The 19,491-nt window shown below is 48.0% G+C and overlaps 1 protein-coding gene across 2 annotated transcripts in view; it reads left to right on the top strand.

The window, feature by feature from the left end:
• Window positions 1-2,668: 2,668 nt before the first annotated feature.
• MAN2C1 (mannosidase alpha class 2C member 1) overlaps window positions 2,669-19,491 on the top strand; it is a 34,115-nt gene continuing 17,292 nt past the window's right edge. The window contains exons 1-14 of one of the 2 annotated variants that reach the window (XM_083698206.1): window positions 2,669-3,075; window positions 4,868-4,993; window positions 6,191-6,314; window positions 7,310-7,380; window positions 7,606-7,783; window positions 10,419-10,608; window positions 11,062-11,168; window positions 12,811-12,921; window positions 13,638-13,730; window positions 13,934-14,050; window positions 15,923-16,018; window positions 17,619-17,764; window positions 18,405-18,528; window positions 19,029-19,150. In XM_083698206.1, coding sequence (XP_083554332.1) covers window positions 2,957-3,075; window positions 4,868-4,993; window positions 6,191-6,314; window positions 7,310-7,380; window positions 7,606-7,783; window positions 10,419-10,608; window positions 11,062-11,168; window positions 12,811-12,921; window positions 13,638-13,730; window positions 13,934-14,050; window positions 15,923-16,018; window positions 17,619-17,764; window positions 18,405-18,528; window positions 19,029-19,150 — 1,724 coding nt within the window. In that variant the 5' untranslated portion in view covers window positions 2,669-2,956. Of the gene's footprint in view, window positions 3,301-4,867; window positions 4,994-6,190; window positions 6,315-7,309; window positions 7,381-7,605; window positions 7,784-10,418; window positions 10,609-11,061; window positions 11,169-12,810; window positions 12,922-13,637; window positions 13,731-13,933; window positions 14,051-15,922; window positions 16,019-17,618; window positions 17,765-18,404; window positions 18,529-19,028; window positions 19,151-19,491 lie in introns of both variants that reach the window. The other variant, XM_083698207.1, reaches the window with a different exon arrangement.

The following is a 19,491-nucleotide window of genomic DNA, read 5'->3' as shown; positions in this document are numbered from 1 at the left end:
GCTGCAGCTGGGGGCGTCGCTGGCTGGGCCGGGCGAGGCTGCCCCCCCCTCCGGAGGCAGCCCCTGGTCGGAAGGGGGGCAGGGCTTGCTTGGGGCTGGGCTTCTTCCCTGCCGTGGTCGAGGCGGCTTCCCTTGGTCCTAGCGAAAGTGGCTGCTGCTGGGGAGCCCACAAAAGGGGAGTCCCCAGGCCTATGATTTGCACAGGCTCATCCACAGATGTTCCCTCGCCTAGGCTTTACACCTGCGTAGAAATGAAGTCACATTCTCGGAGGGAAAGGATGCCCAGGGTCCACAGCTGTCAACTTTCAGACTTGAAAATAAGGGATCAGTGAAGGAAAGTTTTGTTTCTGCACATCACCCTAGAATGTTCAGTTCACCATGAGTTCATGAAAACATCGCATTCTGACCTGTTCTTAGTGCTTGGTTGACCACATCTACGGATGAAAGCGATATATTAATCACCGATTAATTGTTTAAGTCTTGCTATATTAATCACTAGTTATAATTTAATAAGGAAGCTTTCACGCCTGTCCAATTCTGTGTTCCCTTTCCCACCCTTTAATCTATTGATGATTAATGTCTATAGGTAACCTTTGCTTTGTACTTGTGTTAACCAATCAGCAATAAGCACATATGTGGCAATGCTGTAATATTCAATAAAAGGGACTCCCCGAGACATGCTCGAGAGATGCCTCCCATATGACACCCACCACTCGTCTGTCGTTTATTTCAACCCAACAGATCAGCAGCCTCAACTGTCCTGGGGACAGTCTACGGGTTATTTAACAATCCGGGATAGCAGCGGGAAACGGCGCTGGAATAAGGCAATTTCCCGCAAAAAAAGGGAAGGTTCACAGCTATGCCAGGGTACGATTCCCCGAGAATTAACAGGCCGCCTGCTTTCTCTGAAGCTAGCTCAAGGCTGAATTTTCCCTGCACGTACCTTGACATGCAGTCTTGAGTTAGCAGAGTCTCCTAACTCCTTTCTCTTGCACTCTCTTTTTTCATCTCTTCCTAATAAAGGCTATCAAAACCTATGGTATAATTCCCACCAACTCCCCTCGCTGAAGACTTCACAGGTTGCGCCGTGAGCATAGGATGCGGACAGGGAGCAGAGAGAAAGAGGGATCCACAAGCAGACATCATGCATGCTCAGACCATTAAGGCACTTGCTGATGTCTCACTGCCCTGTGGCATTGGTTTGAATGGGCAGCAAGTGGGTGTCAGGCGGAGCAGCAGCCAGGTGCTGAAGGGCTGAGCTGGGTGTGCCAGCCACATGGATCTCCGAAGCTCACCTGCTGCCCGTGGGTGTGGTAGAGGATGTTGCTCCCTTTGCACTAGTAAGATTTACCTGCCAGGCTGGTTGGGTTCCTGCCCCTTCCATGTGCCTTATTCATTCATGAGATTGGGTGGGGAGCTGAATGTGGCTCATCAGGCCCCCTTTTTTGGCCCACTGGATCCTCTTCAGGCTACGCTCCTCACTGGTCCTGCTTCATGCTCTCCTTCAGTGCTCCTCAGGAGAGATGTGCCCTTGAACTTCGATGATGCCCCTTGCATGCCTGGGCAGAGAGGGGTGTGTGAGTCTGTATGGAAAATACCTTGCTGTAGAAAGGTAAAATCTGCTTTCATTGTTCCACCCACTTTTGCCTCTCTACTGCATGGCCCCAGGTCACCCAGAGAAGGTGTTCTGCTTCTGTGTTAGAGGCACTGGTGTGGTGTGTGTTGGGCTAGGAGCAGTCAGGCCTTGATTAAATTTCAGTTCAAACCACGAACCTCAGTGGGTAACGTAGAGCAAGGCACCACCTCTCAGACTTGCCTACCTTTGAAGGGTTGCTGTGAGAAAAAGAGACAAGAAGGATAAATAACCATGTACAGTACACCACCCTGAGCCCCCTTGGAAGAAGGTGCTAATCAAACAAGGTACCACTGTTGCACAGGAGCAATGTATTTTTAAAGTAATTGTTACATTGTAAGCCAGTTGGGGACGCAGGTGACACTGTGGGTTAAACCACAGAGTCTAGGACTTGCCAATCAGAAGGTCGGCGGTTCGAATCCCTGCGATGGGGTGAGCTCCCGTTGCTCGGTCCCAGCTCCTGCCAACCTAGCAGTTCGAAAGCACGTCAAAGTGCAAGTAGATAAAAAGGTACCGCTCTGGCGAGAAAGTAAGTGGTGTTTCCGTGTGCTGCTCTGCTTCACCAGAAGCGGCTTAGTCATGCTGGCCACGTGCGCTGTGTGGCAGCTCCCTCAGCCAATAAAGCGAGATGAGCGCTGCAACCCCAGAGTCAGTCACGACTGGACCTAATGGTCAGGGGTAGGCACTGTTGGGGCCGTCTCACTGTGGACCAGAAGTTGGGGGGCACATATTTTTTATAAATGCATTTTTGAAAAAAGGGGGGGGGGAGGGAAGAGCCTTGTCCTTTTAGAACAGCAAGCACACAAGGTTCTGTTATTTTTGTGTCGTCTTTTTCTTTGGGGGAAAAAAATTGGTGGTCAAAACCTAACTATGTTAGACTTTGCCCTTTGGTGCTAACAGTGGGGACAGGGGACTGTGACTGTCCTCACAGCAAGGCTCCCCAACTCCCTTACACATTCTGTACAGATTCTATTGCATTCTCTTGCAAAAAAACCAGTCGTGGATCTTTCACCGGATAAGCGCTTTCCACATCCGGTAAACTTGTACTGTACACGTTGGGGCTCAGAGGAAAACGCAGTGCCCTCTTTTTGGCCAACAAGGGCATAAACTTCGCTACTGTGGAAAGTGAAACTGAGGGGGAGGACGGAGACTTCGTTTCCTTCATACGCCTGCGCCTTAAAAAAGACAACTCCGCTTTCCTGGAACCCGAGAGCCGCGCATTCGGGACCCCAGGAGAGGCGGAACCATTGTGCTCAGTTGTGTTGTGCAGCGGATATATTTACGTGCCGTACCAAAGGGATTAATTTTTGCGTTTGGAGAGCCATGGCGGGGTCCGGGGCAGAGCTAAAACCTGCCGTATTGAAGCACCGGCGAACTACACTCGAACGGGTCGAAAAGTTTATCTCCGAGATATACTTCACGGACTGCAACCTCCGGGGCAGGTGGGCTTGTGCTGGTCCGACACCTAAAGCCTTCCCCATTCTCCCCACCTGGCTTCCTTCTTCACGCAGCGCAGCGTTAAACTACGGAACTCCCTCCCACAGGAGGCAGTGATGGCCATCAATTTGGATGGCTTACCATCGCAGTTTCATGGAGGAGAGGGCTATGGATGGCTACTAGCTGCGATGGCTGTGCTCTGCCTCCAACAATTGGAGCAAATAACACTTGTGAATATCAGTTTCTGGAAACTGCAGGGGCGGGGGAAAGTGTTGTTGTGCTCAAGTCCATTGGCGAAGCCATGCGGGGGGCAGGAAGGGGCAACCGCTCCCCCAAATCAATTCAAATCAATAAAAATGAATAGCTAACTGAGTTTCTGCACCCCCCCCCCCAAAAAAGGCCTGCCCCCTCCTAACAAAAATAATGGCTATGCCCATGCTCAGGTCCTGCTTCCGGTTTTCCCACTGGGGCATCTGATCCCCCCCCCCCCCCCCGTGAGAATAGGATGCTGGACAAGATGGGCCATTCCATTCAGCTATTCCGCCTAGCCTTCAATTTGAATTAACCTGATCCTCTGTTCCCATTTCCCTTTCCTTTTCCATGAAGAAACCCTTCTGCCCCCCCCCCCTTTAAGCTCTTCCCTGGTCTCCTTGCTGGCTCTAGTAGCACCAACTTGGCCAGTTAGCCCTGGTGATCATTTGATGTCTACTGACTGGGTTTCTCCCCCCCCCCAAAAAAATGACCCCTGAATTTTAGAATTTTATTGACATTGATGCTGCATTTATGTTGTTTTTTTATGCTGTTTTTAAGTCACATTTTAACCAATGCTTTATTTTCCTGTTAGTCGCCCTGAGACCAAATTTTAAACCGGGAAGGGTGGGGTATAAATAAAAAATTGTTTATTTATTGACCGCATCCAGCAGACTCTTCTCATGGTTCTCACATTCTTAAGAAGACACAGTTTGGCCTGCATGGAGGATTTGATGTGACCATATTTCTTTTTAGAAGGTGGCTGTGGCCATGTTGGGTCCAGAGGACTGCACGATATAAGTACTGTACGGTCTAAGAGCCTTTCGAGAGTCCTGTCTTTTGCTGTTAGAGGCTACATGAGAGTTCCGAGTTTCAAAGTAGCCCTTGTAGCCCCATCCTCTTAATCATAGAATTGTGGAGTTGGAATGGACCCTGATGGTCATCTGGTCCAGTCCCCTGCAATGTCTCAACTAAAGCATTCCCGGGTTTGGGCAGTTTGATCTCCAGCCATTCTAACTGTTTGCTGTGAAACATGCCATCTGATTTCTACTTCCACAGTTGGAGTCAATGCTGCTTCTGAATACAGTGGTACCTCGGGTTAAGAACTTAATTCGTTGTGGAGGTCCATTCTTAAAAGGTACCACTTTAGCTAATGGGGCCTCCCCCTGCCGCTGCCGTGCGATTTCTGTTCTCATCTTGAAGCAAAGTTGTCAAGCATCTTTTTCTCCACAGTGACCCATCAGATTTATTTTATTTATTTATAATTATACTTGTACAGTGGTACCTCAGGTTACAAACGCTTCAGGTTACAGACTCTGCTAACCCAGAAATATTACCTCACGTTAAGAACTTTGCTTCCGGATGAGAACAGAAATTGTGCTCCGGCGGCGCAGCAGGAGGCCCCATTAGCTCAGGTTAAGAACAGTTTCAGGTTGAGAACGGACTTCCGGAACGAATTAAGTTCTTAACCCGAGGTACCACTGTATACTGCAATTACATAAAAGATATCAAAGAGCTGATGACACTGAGGTGTGTGTTTCACTGCAGGTTGTTTGGGGCTTCCTGCTCGCTGGCATCTCTCTCCTGCTTTGAAACTTCACAGCGGATTCCATATGACGAAGCTGTCAGACAAGAATTTAGGCCTGTGAATGTTGGAGACTGTTTTGGAAGCACGTAAGTATTCCTTAGAGGCTATAGAATTAAAGGAACATATAAACTATCCCTTCTTCATGTGCCTCCTCCATGAGATGTCTGGAAGGTGGTAACATGAGAATGGCCTTTTCTTCAGTGGCTCCCCATTTGTAGAATGCTCTCCCCAGGGAGGTTCATCCAGCACCTTCATTATAAATCTTTAGGCACCAGATGAAAACATTCCTCTTCAACCAGGCCTTGGCCTGATTAATATTCTATGGCCTTCTTAATGTGTTTGTGGGACGAGGGGGTATTGTTTTGTTTTATCTATTTATTTTGTGCATTTATCCTGTATTTTTATCTTGTAAACCTCCCCGAGATGGTTGAAGGATGATATATAAACTAATAAAATAAAAATATAATAGGAACACAGGAAGATGCCTTATACTAGTCAGACAATTAGTCTGTCTTGCTCAGTCTTGTCTACACTGACAGTGGCGCCCCAAAGTTTTGAGCAGGGAATTTTGCCCAGGCCTACATTCTTGAGTCACAGCTATGGAAAGCTGTAGGTAAAGGTAAAGGTACCCCTGCCCGTACGGGCCAGTTGTGTCCGACTCTAGGGTTGCGCGCTCATCTTGCTTAAGAGGCCGGGAGCCGGCGCCGTCCAAAGACACTTCCGGGTCACGTGGCCAGCGTGACGAAGCTGCACCTGGCGAGCCAGCACCAGCGCCGCACACGGAAACGCCGTTTACCTTCCCGCTATAAAGCGGTACCCATTTATCTACTTGCACTTAGGAGTGCTTTTGAACTGCTAGGTGGGCAGGAGCTGGGACCGAACGACAGGCGCTCACCCCACCGCGGGGATTCGAACCGCCGACCTTACGATCAGCAAGTCCTAGGCACTGAGGTTTTACCCACAGCGCCACCCGCGTCCCTCCCACAGCGCCACCTGCGTCCCTATGGAAAGCTATGGGACAAAGCAAATTTGAGCAGAGTGCCATTACATCAGGCTTATTGACCCATCTTTTTCCTAGGCCCTCATAAGTAACATCAATGGTGTGTGCTTTGGTTGAGCCAGGGATTTCAGGGCCCTTTTCTGACTGAAGCGTTGGGCGAACACTAATACGTTTCTTGCCATCCTAGTGAGATAGTTATCCTGTGGAAATTAGAAGTATTGTTTGCATTTATTTATTTATTTATTAAAAAGTCACCTGAAATTGTGCATGTCACTTCCCTAAGATGGAAGACCTGCTGGTTCAAAGTAGATCTCAGCATCCCCAGGGAATGGACAGGAAAGGAAGTCCACCTTCTTTGGGAAAGTGAAGGAGAGGGACTGATTTGGAGGGATGGCCAACCTGTGCAGGTAAGTGACAACCTCACCTGGATGTGCAGAGTGCTGATTAGCTAGCGCTCATGACCATATGAAAGTCATCCATCCTGCCCCCTTGCCCAGAGTAGAATTAAAATAGATAGATGGGCTCCTTTTAAATGGTGCTGAATTTAACTAGAGATGAAACAAGCCAGGCACATGATTCTTTCTTTCTTTCTTTCTTTCTTTCTTTCTTTCTTTCTTTCTTTCTTTCTTTCTTTCTTTCTTTCTCTCTCTCTCTCTCTCTCTCTCTGAAAAAAACAAGGGAGTTGGCAATGTCCACAAAGGGTTCAGAGTTTAGTACTGTATATATGTTAGGGTTTGTGAAGGGAGAAGCAGCAGATCTTGCCATGCAACTGAAAAGTCCTCACTGGCTCTTGCAAGAAGGTAGTGTACATCTTTGTGCAGCATTCAATAGTTAGTGACAAGTCAATTATTGTCTTGGCACGTTATGCCACTTGTTCCATTGTAATGGTTCTAGGGGTTGCTCGTGCGTAAGTTGCCGCCACTCCTGGCTAGGTTGCCTGGTTGAACCCTTTCTGTCTGGACAGCTCTTCACTTCGTGGCTGTCTCAATCGCTGGCAGAATCCGTCAGTGGGCGTTTCTTGAACTTCTTCCAGCAAAGAAGTTCTTTGACGTCAAGTCTCCTCCTACTCTCCCTGCGCGGAAGTCTTCTGCGCAGGGAGGGTGTGGGCAGCGGAGTACCCGTGCTCTCCCCGCTGGTCTCCGATGAAGAGTCCTGGAGCCTCCTCTCCGATTCCCCCATCTGCCCCCCTTCTCCACTGGTGTTACGCTGATTTCCTTCCCCGGCAGATGGGCTGGCTCTCTTCCTGCTGGGACCCTCTCCGGCATCCCTCTGGAGCCTTCCCTCCGCCTCTGGCTCCGATGGCAGTTCCCTGACATCCATTTTAGACAGTGTTGTCCATTCTTGTGTTACATTTAAGTGGTTACCTCTGATCCCCTCTCTCCCACCCCCCAAAATCTGACAGGGTTTGACGCGTGAAGGTGAGAAGACCAGCTACATTCTGACAGATAATCTAAAGGAGACGGACCCCCACAGGTGAGCAAGGAAGCCCTCTTAGCCATTCAGAGGGTTACTCTTTCGTTTTTCTAGGAAGGTCAGGTTGCCTATTTTTGTCCATTTTCTTTCAGCAATTGTTCATTTAAAAAGAAGTCAAGACCGTGTTGGCTGAGGGTGAAGAGTGTTGGAAGGCACTGTGTTTGCTACCCCTGGATTAAACAGTTAGATGGCTGATGAGATTGCTGACATTTTTCCCTTCCCTAGCTTGACCCTGTATGTGGAGGTTGCCTGCAACGGTCTGTTTGGAGCTGGGAAACGCAGCATGATTGCACCACCGGATCCTGACAAGAAGTTCTCCCTGCAGAAGGCAGAGCTGGTGGTCTTCAACAGGGAGGTCCATGAACTTCTGGTAGACTTTGAGATTCTTCTGGACATGGCTAAGGTAAAGCTTATACTTCCTGGTTTGGTCTTCAAATGCTGACTGTGCACTAGAGGAAGTCGCCTCCCCCATTGCCTAATTCAGTTGTTCCTAAACTTTTTGGGGTCACCGTTCCCCTGGTTCCATAAACGCGCCCTCAGCGCTCCCTGCTCTACCCTATAAGGAGCATTATTCAGAACAGCACTTTGCATGACCCGCTAAGGAAGATAGTACAGTGGTATCTCAGGTTAAGTACTTAATTCGTTTCGGAGGTCTGTTCTTAACCTGAAACTGTTCTTAACCTGAAGCACCACTTTAGCTAATGGGGCCTCCTGCCGCCACCGTACCACTGGAGCACGATTTCTGTTCTCATCCTGAAGCAAAGTTCTTAACCTGAGGTACTATTTCTGGGTTAGTGGAGTCTGTAACCTGAAGCGAATGTAACCTGAAGCTTATGTAACCCGAGGTACCACTGTAATGCAATAAAATTCGGAACAGTAGCAATCAATTGCTCATTTATTCAAATCCAGTTCAAACTACTACTTTAATTAATTCAACAAAACGATAAAATTGATCAAGAGACACCAGCTTTACAATGTCTGACAATCATTTGCACCTCTAGCAGCACCCTGCTGGCCCCTTGCCTCTTAACACACACCCCCTAATCCCACTGCTACCCCCAGGGAAAAGGGCGGCCCATCCCATTTTGTTGCCTGAGGCAAAGGAGGAAGGTGCCGCCTTGTGTGTGTGTGCCCCACACCCTGCCCCCCTTGCTGCCTCAGTAGGGTGGGGTGACTCAGTGGCGTAGCGTGGGTTGTCAGCACCCGGGGCAAGGCAAGTAATTCGCACCCCCTAACCCGTGGATTTGCGCCCCCTAACCCTAACCCCCAGATGTTGCGCCCGGTGCAGCCGCCCCCCCTGCACCCCCCACGCTACGCCACTTGGGTGGCTTCCTCTGTCTGCTTCATGGATGGGCCAGCCCTGGCCAGTACTGCCTACTTTGGGAACCATTGATCTAATCAATTAGAGGTTTGTGAATGCCCCAAGCAACTGTGGGCATCTTGGGTCCATTCAGTTCAGGATGGTCTCTGGTGACTGGAGGTGGCTCTCCATGGTTTCAGTCAAGGTACATTCCTAGCCCTACCTACCAAGGATTGAATCTGGGACCTTCTGCATGCAGAACAGTTGCTTTCCCCCTATTTTGTGAATTCACACATCACACATCAGCTTGGATTGGGTGTTTAGTTACAGTCTGTGTGCATATGCTTGCTTGCACACAAGTCCCACTGTTTGCTTCTTAACATATTGAGCCATGGACTTAGAAAATAGTAGATTGTGGTTTGGCATCTTTAGGCAGCCTGCACTAAGTGTCAGGATATGGCAAGTGCTGCTGCCTTTATTTGGGACTTGGTTTCCCTGAACAGCTTAGGTCCAGGGTACTTCAGGCCTGAACCTTTATATCTCAGCTCAGTCACTGAGATAATCTTTAGGAGCATCCTTGCTCTTTCTCCAGGTTGGCAAAGCTTGTTTGACAACAGTGAGAAACCAAACCTTGAGTGCCACTGGCCCCATCCTGTGGAACACCCTGCCAATAGAGATTCAGTTAGTGTCTTCTGTGCCAACTTTTAAACGCCTGCTGAAATGTTTTTTATTCTGCCAGGCCTACACAGGCAATTAAGAATACTTCTCCCACAATGGTTTGTTGATGCTTACTTTTAGCCTTTCTTTTTTGTTGCTGTCCCAGAAACTCCAGCGGGTGCAGAATGCTGCAACGAGGCTCCTCGTGGGGTCTCTGCCATAGGAGCATATTCACCCAGTGCTTTTCAAGCTGCACTGGCTCCCAGTGTAGTACAGGGTCAGATTTAAGGTGCTGGTTTTGACCTTTAAAGCCCTTCATGGCCTAGGACCCTCGTACCTACGGGACCGCCTCTCCTGGTATGCCCCATGGAGGACCTTAAGGTCCATAAATAGTAACACCCTAGAGGTCCCGGGCCCCAAGGAAGTCAGATTAGCCTCAACCAGAGCCAGGGCCTTCTCAACACTGGCCCCGGCCTGGTGGAACACTCTGCCTCATGAGACCAGGGCCCTGCAGGATCTGATTTCTTTCCGCAGGGCCTGTAAGACAGAGTTGTTCCGCCTGGCCTTTGGCTTGGAATTAACTTGATCCCCTCCCCCTCTTTCCTTTTTCCTTTCTCCTTGTGTGATGGAACTCCTATTTGGGGACTTCCCTGGCTTTTTTCTGGCCCACAAAGGACCAGTCTGGATAGTTGGCCTTGGTGAAGACTTGACATTTTCATCCCCCCAAAAGTTTTTGATTTGAGTTTCTACTGAAAGGAGGCTGCATTTTAATGTTGTATTTTAATCTTGTTTTTAATTTTTATTTCAATCAATTGTTTTTATATCTAGTGTTAGCCGCCCTGAGCCCGGTCTTGGCTGGGGAGGGCGGGGCATAAATAAAAATTATTATTATTATTGCTTTTAACTTAAAATATTTTTTGTGCTTTTATTGTATGTTTTTTACCATTTGATGTTGTAAACTGCATTGATATGTTTTGTGATTTAGTGGTATATACAAAACAAAAACCTAACAGTTCCTTGGTTTGGGTTGTGCGGACGACATATTTTGCCAGCATATGGTTAACGTTTTCCTGTTACGCAGCTTCTTGGGGAGGAAAACCAGCGGAGCTTCCAGGCACTTTACACAGCCAATCGGATGGTTAACCTGTGCGATGTTGCCAACCCATCGTCTTTTGCTGCAGCGCACGAACTTGCCTGCTCCGTCTTCGGTCAAAAGAATGGAGAGAGTCAGCATGTCATCCACGCGATGGGCCATTGCCACATTGATTCCGGTAACAGGAAGTGCATTTTGGCACAGTGTTGTAGGGAGGGCACCAGCAGTAGTGGCTGGGGTAGGTGGTGGCGGGTGGTTGTTCTGAACTGCAGGCCCAACAGAGGGCTTGTGGGAGAGGTGGGATGCAGGGATACCAAATAAGGATGCCAAAAACATCAGAATGACCGGTTCTAGTGCTTTACTAAAGAAAGGTGTAGACTTACAGCACAGCAGCAGCTTGCCAGATCTCTTAGTCTTTCAGTTGCCAGATGGACATGGCAGCAGGGAGATGGTTTGCCTGTCTAGTCATGCATGCGACTGACAAGATTCTGATTTCTTCTGAATGCCATGTGAGAGGTTTATTTCCTGTCTCTTCTGCTATGGGGCCGGGCAAGCTAGGATTGTGACCGCCATAGGCCACATGGGCATCATAAATGAATAAACCAGCTCCTGCCTGCAATTGTCCTCTTAGCTTGGCTGTGGCCTTACGATGAGACGATCCGTAAATGTGCTCGCAGCTGGGTGACTGTCATACGCCTGATGGAGAAGAACCCGGAGTTCACCTTTGTTTGCTCACAGGTATTATTAATATGTCTATGCATGGGAAGGGATCTAGTTTAGGTCAAAGGCTGTGTTCCCTTCGTGGGTCAGCTTCTGGGGACCACATGCCAGTGGTGAGCAGTGCCAAAGCCACATACAGGCCCCACTCACACATATCCAGCCACAGCTTCCCAGCAGCAATGCGGATTACGACTGTGTCCTATTTGTGTGAATGGGACTCTACCCCTGCTCACCTTAACCTGATTGCCTTGTGTCGGGTGGGGCTGAGGCAGAGGGGCTGCAGGATGGATCCAAGGAGCTAGTGATCAAACGCTCATTTTTGGTTGATTAAATACAGTGGTACCTTAGTTTAAGGGTGGCGCTGTGGGTTAAACCATAGAGCCTTGGACTTGCTGATCAGAAGGTTGGCGTTTCGAATCCCCGCGACGGGGTGAACTCCCGTTGCTCGGTCCCTGCTCCTACCAACCTAGCAGTTTGAAAGTATGTCAAAGTGCAAATTGATAAATAGGTACCGCTCTGGCGGGAAGGTAAACGGCGTTTCCGTGTGCTGCTCTGGTTTGCCAGAAGCGGCTTAGTCATGCTGGCCACATGACCCGGAAGCTGTACGCCGGCCCCCTCGGTCAGTAAAGCGAGATGAGCCCTGCAACCCCAGAGTCGGTCATGACTGGACCTAATGGTCAGGGGTACCTTTATCTTTACCTTTACCTTTGTTTAAGAACAGCTTAGTTTATGAACAACTTGGATTAAGAATGCTGCAAACCCAGAAGTAGGTGCTTTGGTTTGTGAACATTGCCTTGGAAGAAGAACATGTTCCACTTCCTGTTGAGTGTAAATTGAGTCTCCCGCTGCTATGGGAAAGCATGCCTTGGTTTAAGAATGCTTTGGTTTAAGAACGGACTTCCAGAACAGATTAAGTTCGTAAACCAAGGTACCACTGTATTTAATCAACTAAAACATGGGTGTTTGTATTGCAAATGGTGGTGAATGTTGCACACAGATATTTCCTACCTGGTATGACTAGAGACATTATTGCTAATGAAAAATAATTTCTGATGAAGGAACTAAATACAAAATGAAACGCTGCTCTCATGGCACTACTATTCTATGGTCCTGGAGAACTGAAAGGGTTGCATGTACTCTGACTGATCTGTGTTTTGTAACTGAGGGGCACATTGATTGTTAGCTCCAATTTTTAGAGTCATGCTTCTCCAAATCTGGATGGTAGCACTTATTTTTCGCACACAAGTTGCAGGTGTGGGTACAGGATGACCACTTTTATTCAATTTACATTACAGGTGCCACATAATACCTGTTTCACATTGTAAGATCTGAAACATAGTGTGTGGCAGCATTTACACTTCGGAATTTCCTGCCTATTGACATCAGGCAAACACCTTCACTTCCCTCTTTCAATGCCTCCTAAAAACATTTTTGCTTAGAAGAGCCTGCCCAGATGTGTAGAATGTAGATGTGTGTTCTAATCTGTTTTTAGTTTTTTGCTGATTTTGTTTTGTGAAAAGTTTAAAGATTTGCCTTTACTTGATTTTATTGCTTTATTCTCTTCCTAAACCACCTTGAGGATTTTTTTTTATTTTAATAACGAAGCGGTGTGTAAATTAATGAAATAAATAAATGAATGACTTTGCCATTTTCAATGCAGGCTCAGCAGTTTGAATGGGTGAAGAACTGGTACCCTGGGTTGTACTCTACAATTCAGAAGTTTGCGAAAGAAGGGCGTTTCATTCCTGTTGGGGGCACTTGGGTGGAAATGGTAAGAAGGAAAGCACCCTTCTCAGTATCTGGGCCACGCAGGCGACCTGAGGCCAGAAAATCTCACCTTCTGCCTGCGTTGCAGATGTTGAACTGAGCTTCTTTTTACCTTAGAGTTATGTACTGAAGTTCTCACCCTGGGCCAGCAGGGGGATACTGTAGATAGTTATTCAAATAAGGGATCGAAAGTGACGTTCAGTGATTGGATAGTTTTAGAAAATTGTTACAGTTACGTTGTACTGGAGCTCTATATAAGCAGGCTGACTGAACCCTTCAGTCAGTTCTGTTCTGGCCTGTGAATAAACAAGAGCTGTTTGAAGAATCGCTGTGTCGTCTGATATGTTCACCCACAACCTAACACTTAGGTTTCTAGCAGGGTAGCCAATGTGGGGACCTGCAAATGTTTCCGTACGCCAATTCCCAGCAGCCTCGGCCAGCATGGCCCTTGGTCACTGATGATGGGCATTACAGGGCACCCATCTAGAGGGCACCATGTTGGCCAGCCCTGAAAAGAATCTCATTGTACTCTGCGGCCCATACTGCTTGACCTTCTCTCGGGCTGCCAGAGCCCAGAAGTCTTAGATGGAGCACTAGTTTTTCTGGGATGGGCAATTGCTCCGGCGAAGAACGCTGCCAAACTGTGCAGGTGGAGGGGTAGGAAAGAGTGATGGGCTTAAGCTTCCTGCATAGGGTTACAGGCTTGTGATCTTCCCCCAGGACGGCAATCTTCCAAGTGGAGAATCCATGGTTCGTCAGTTCCTGCAGGGACAGCGGTTCTTCCAGCAGGAGTTTGGGAAGCTATGCTTGGAGGTAGGTGCCCCAGCCCCAGACATGTCCTTTGGTCCCAGGGTGGAGGGGACTTCAGGCATGGGGGCAAAATGCAGCCCTCAAGCCCTCTCAGTCTGGCCCTTAGGGCACCTATCAAAGGCAATGGTTCAAAGGTAATTAAATTAAAAGTAAAGGACCCCTGACAGTTAAGTCCACTTTCACCTGTTTTTCTCCTGCACAATCAGTTCTGGTTGCCAGACACGTTTGGCTACTCTGCACAGCTGCCCCAAGTGATGAACGGTTGTGGGATCCACTGGTTTCTAACGCAAAAGCTTAGCTGGAACCTCGTGAACACTTTCCCGGTGAGTTTTGCTGTTTTTCAGTCAAGAAAAAGTGTAATAGTTTAGAAATTTCAGGCATCAGCAATCTTTTTCAGCAGGGGGCTGTCCACTGTCCCTCAGACCTTGTCAGGGGCCGGACTATATTTTTTGGGGCGGAAATGAATGAATTCCTATGCCCCACAAATAACCCAGAGATGCATTTTAAATAAAAGTACACATTCTACTCATGTAAAAACATGCTGATTCCCGGACTGTCTGCGGGCCAGATTTAGAAGGCGATTGGGCCACATCCGGCCCCTGGTGCTTAGTTTGCCTACCCATGGTTTAGATTGAGCAAGGAACAGCTTTTCCTTGCATTGCTTGAAAAGAGTGCCCGGGTGGGTGTTCTTGCTCAGTTGAAATCTGCCCTGTAGCATCATAGGATTATTCAAGCCATTGTTCATGAAGCTGGCTCCCCCTGCTGCCACCACCAACCGTAGTTAAGATTAACCACAGTTTAGGGTTTGGACATAGTGCTAAATCAGCAATTCCCACCCGCTTGGTTCCATAAACTCATCCTCAATGTCTCCCCTTCAAAAAACATTATTCAGAATAGCGGTTTGCACGACCCACTAAGGAAGGTAGTAACGCAGTTAAATTCAAAACAGCAACAATTAATTGCACGTGTAATCAAAAAATAAATATATGCTGTGATATAATCTTGCAGCTAAGAAATACAACAAAGATTATTTCACGAAAAATATTATGTTGGGGAGATCTCACACAGGTGAAAGGAAGCAGTGGGGAGGAGAGGAGGGTTAGGTTGAATTTGGGAAATAAAATAATATATGGGACAGCAAAGCATATAATAGATTCTTATAGAATAGTAGTATATTGTAACCAGAATAGAAGTTCAAAAGGGGAAGTAAATGTATTTTTAGTTTTTTCATTATTGGAATGCTTATTATTATTTCTTATCGGTAGACGGCAATGTTAACTTAACTTCTTCATTTTGCTGTCTGTATAATTTTCTTAAGTCAATTAAAAAAAGACAATTTCATGAAAAATATTTTTACAAACTCTTGCTAATGAAAACCTACGGGTGAAGGAGATTTATAGCATAAAATATTTATATATAACTACTTAACAAACACGCACAAACCTTCGCCCACCACAAATGACCAGTAGCTAGTTTGTAAGAAAATCAATAGCTGTTACCAATAACGGGCTCTCTTGTCGCAACTCGCAACTGAAAAGGGAAAAGCTCTGCGAGCGATAAGAATAGTACCGTATTTTTTGCTCCATGAGGCGCACCTGACCATAAGGCGCACCTAGTTTTTAGAGGGGGAAATCAAGAAAAAAATATTATTTCCACACACACCTCAGCCCCAAAGAGCAGTGGAGAGGCTGCCCTTTAAAGAGCGGACGGCCTTAGCACACTTTTACAGGTGGTGGGGGAATTCCCCCACCTCGTAGAAAAGCCCACAGGAGCCACGCATCCTTTAAGGAGTGCACAGCTCCTGCGGGCTTTTCTACAAGGAGGGAGAAGGGACTGACTGGCCGCGTCAGTCCCTTCTCCCTCCTGGGGAAAAGCCCGCAAGAGCCGCGTGGAGCTTGTGTGCAGCTCTTGGGGGCTTTTCCTGCCCGCCTCCCCCCTGCATTTGCTCCATAAGACGCACACACATTTTCCCTTACTTTTTAGGAGGGAAAAAGTGCATCTTATGGAGCGAAAAATACTGTAAATCTTTAAACACGAAGTGGTCAGTGCCCCTCGGAGAGGCCCCACCCCCAGGACCCCCTGCAGCCCCCTTGCCTCTTAGCACCCCCTAGGTAGTCCCACCGCCTCCCAGGGGGCTGGAGCACTTACTGTGGGAACCCCAGACATTGACTATGGGCCACGATCTTCTCTTGCAGCACAACACCTTTGTCTGGGAAGGCATTGACGGGTCCCAGGTTTTAGCTCACTTCCCACCCGCAGATTCCTATGGGCTGGCTGGTCGTGTGGAGGAGGTGAGTGAAGGCCACTTGCCCCCGGAAGAAGGAAGTGAAGGCCAAGTTGGGGTGGGGTTTCTAGCACTTCTGAAGACCGGCAACTGCAAGGAATGCATTGCAAGGGGAATGGACTAAATGACCTGGAAACCATAGCTTGTCCAAGGTGCTGGGAATTGTACCGCCTGTGCGGGGAGAGGTGAGCCATGCGCTTTAAATGTGCTTTGTAGGAATGATCGCTGGGTGTGTAGCACACTCCCCCTCACAGATAAAGCCACAGCTGTCTAAACATCTTGCCCTCTGTCTAACCTTTTGCGGTCTCAGTAGTCTGCAGTGTCTTGTCTGTAACCTTTATCTCTGAGACCTTTGTCTCCTTCGTCCTACATTGTGCAAGGGGAAAATGACGCGGTGGAAACACGTGCCAAAATAACTTTGCACCACCCCACGATCTTGGGACCGGAAGATGTGTAAAGGTCACAGCCCAAAATGTATCTGCCTGGGTTTGCATATTGTGTCAATAAAAGGAGCCTCCACAGAGCTGGCCGGCAGCTTGCTTGCAGCTCACCTGTGCGCAGCTCACCTGCATTACCAACTCCTGCCTCATGTCCTTCACTTCAGTGCTTTGCGTGTGTGGTGTGTGTCAGGTGCTGCTGCTGGTTGCTCGCGAGTAACCAGGCAGGACTCCAGACCTGTCATTTACAGGTTTTATTGTGCAAACTATTTACATTGCAGATCTACAAAGTTCATGTCCATCTTAGTCACTTGCAGAATCCGGGAGTGGCCTCTTCCGCCTTCTCCCCCAACATAAGAACTTTGGCACCCCAAGCCTCCTCTTCCCCTCTTTGTGTTTCACCCCTCTGTGGCAGCTGGGTGACAGAAGTGGTGTGCGTCCCTCTTGGCCAGCCTGGTGAGGTACTGGGGCTCTCAGCAGCATCCTTGAGCCCTTTCCTCGCTTGGCTGGCCCCTTCCCTCTCTTCTCCACTGGAGGTGTGGCTTTTCCCCTCACTGGAAGAGGAACTGCTCCTCAGGAGCTTCGGAGGCTCTCTGTATCCCAACCCTGCCTCCCTCCCCTGTTCCAATGGCAGTCCCCTGACAGTGTGGATCAACCATATTGCCTCCTGACACCAGGCAAGCAACCTTAACTGTACTATTTTCAGTGCCTGCTTAAAAGATTTTTATTTGGGAAAGCCTATCCAGAAATGTAGAAGATACGTGGGTCTTTATTTCTTTTTAATAATATTTGAATATTTTAAAATACCTGTTTTAATAATAATAATAATAATAATAATAATAATAATAATAATAAAATAATTTTATTTATACCCCGTCCTCCCCAGCCAAGACCGGGCTCAGGGCAGCTAACAACCCATAATAAAAACAAGTTGATTAAAATACAATTTAAAAAACAAGATTAAAAAGCAACATTAAAACATTCACAGGAGGAGAAAGGAAAAAGAAAAACTGAGTTTTTCTAGTGCAGTAATGTTGATGTTTTCTCTTACATTCTTGCAAACTTTTCTTTTACAATGGAGCTGCATGTGAATCTTGTGAATAAAATAAACAAACATTCCCTGCGAAAAGAGGTCACGTCATCACGTACACGTTGTTGCCTCTGCCCTAGATGTTAAAAACGGTGAAGAACAACAGGGACAGGGGCCGTGTCAACCACAGTGCTGCTCTCTTTGGGTTCGGAGACGGGGGAGGCGGCCCAACGCAGAAGATCCTGGACAGGCTGAGGAGAATGAAGGACACAGACGGCTTGCCAAGGTCAGTCTCCCTTTGCTACGCTGACAAGCCCACTTTAAAAAGGAGAAACAAAAGCCTAGCTTCCTGTGGTTAGGAAGATGGACCCACAAAGGTATGGGCTGAATAACAGATTTGTGGGAAGCCATATACAGTCATACCTTGGGATAAATATGCTTCAGGATAAGTATTTACTGGTTGCGCTCTGCGGCGACCCAGAAGTAATAGAGTGCCTTACTTCCAGGTTTTGCCGGTTGCACATGTGCAGACAGTCAAAATGACGTCACGCGCATGCGCGGAAGTGGTGAAACGCGACTCGCGCATGCGCAGATGCACAGTCGCGTCTTACGTTCTGTTCAGGATGCGAACGGGGCTCCGGAACGGATCCCGTTCGCATCCCGAGGTACCACTGTAAATGCCCCATAAACAAATTGGGATGAACACTCATTAACTCTCTGCATCTCCCCCCTGCATCCGGACGAGCGTTTACCTAGTTGGAGGACACTTTCCTGCACCTCAGGAGGTGGCGCAGCAGGGCCAGTGAGGGGGCGTGGCCTGGAGGAAAGAGGGTGTGGCCTTTTGAGCATCCCCACGGAGAGGCATTTGGTCTCTGGGCCTGAAGCTCTCTCCCCACCCCTGCTGCAACTTTCTTTCCTTCTCACAGGGTTCAGATGTCCACACCTGACCGGCTTTTCACTGCCCTGGAAAAGGAAAGGGCTCAGTTGTGCACCTGGGTTGGCGAACTGTTTCTGGAGCTCCATAATGGCACATACACCACACACGGACAGGTTAGTATGCACAAGAAAACGCCAGTTAGACAGTCGTCTGGCTCAGAGTCAAAACGTCCTCAGAAGCTTCTGTTCCTGAAGTTCTAAAACCAGCATCACCTTAGAAGTTCAACTTGGGGGAAGTTTGTCCTCATAAGCCTCCCATTGGTTGCTGCAGCATCTGCTTACCTTGCTTTGTGAGACAGGAAAGGACAACCTTCTAGTTGCTCTTGGACTCCAAATCCCATCAGCTCCAGCAGAACCAATAGTCAGGAATGATGGGAGTTGTAGTCCAACAAGGTCCGGAAGGCCGCAGGGTCTGGGTACAAATACATAGAGTTGCAATGCTACAATTTGCAATCTCTGCTTATCGGTATCTGATTATCATCGTCATCATCAATTAAATAATTAATTACAGCATTGAAAAACAATTCAAAGCAACTGGCAATCATAAAAACAATGTGTCTGATCATTTCCTTCCATTGCTGTTTTCTGTAAATGTTTTCTCCTTTTGGAACCAGATTAAGAAGGGGAACCGGGAGTGTGAGCGCCTGCTCCACGATGTTGAGGTTCTGAGTAGTTTTGCTTTGTCGCAGAAAAGCTCTTTCCAGTACCCTTCGGCTAAGCTTCAGCACCTGGGGAGGTACAACTTTGAATGCGAATATTTGGTGCTCTTTGGAATATGGGGTCTTGTGTGGCTTTGTTGGGGTAGTAGGAAGGGTCACCAAATCCTAAGAAAGGTCACCCACCACCTTTTCCCTCCCCACTCCTATCACGGATCCTGCCCGCTCTCCATCTGAGGACTGTGACAAGGTGGTGGAGCCCCTGAAGAAGAAGAAGAAGAGTTTGGATTTGATATCCCGCTTTATCACTACCCAAAGGGGTCTCAAAGCGGCTAACATTCTCCTTTCCCTTTCTCCCCCACAACAAACACTCTGTGAGGTGAGTGGGGCTGAGAGAGAAGTGTGACTAGCCCAAGGTCAC

The sequence above is a fragment of the Podarcis gaigeae genome (assembly GCF_964106915.1).
Source record: "Podarcis gaigeae genome assembly, chromosome: 9".
NCBI lineage: Eukaryota > Metazoa > Chordata > Lepidosauria > Squamata > Lacertidae > Podarcis > Podarcis gaigeae.
This window is presented reverse-complemented; position numbering and strand designations above follow the sequence as displayed.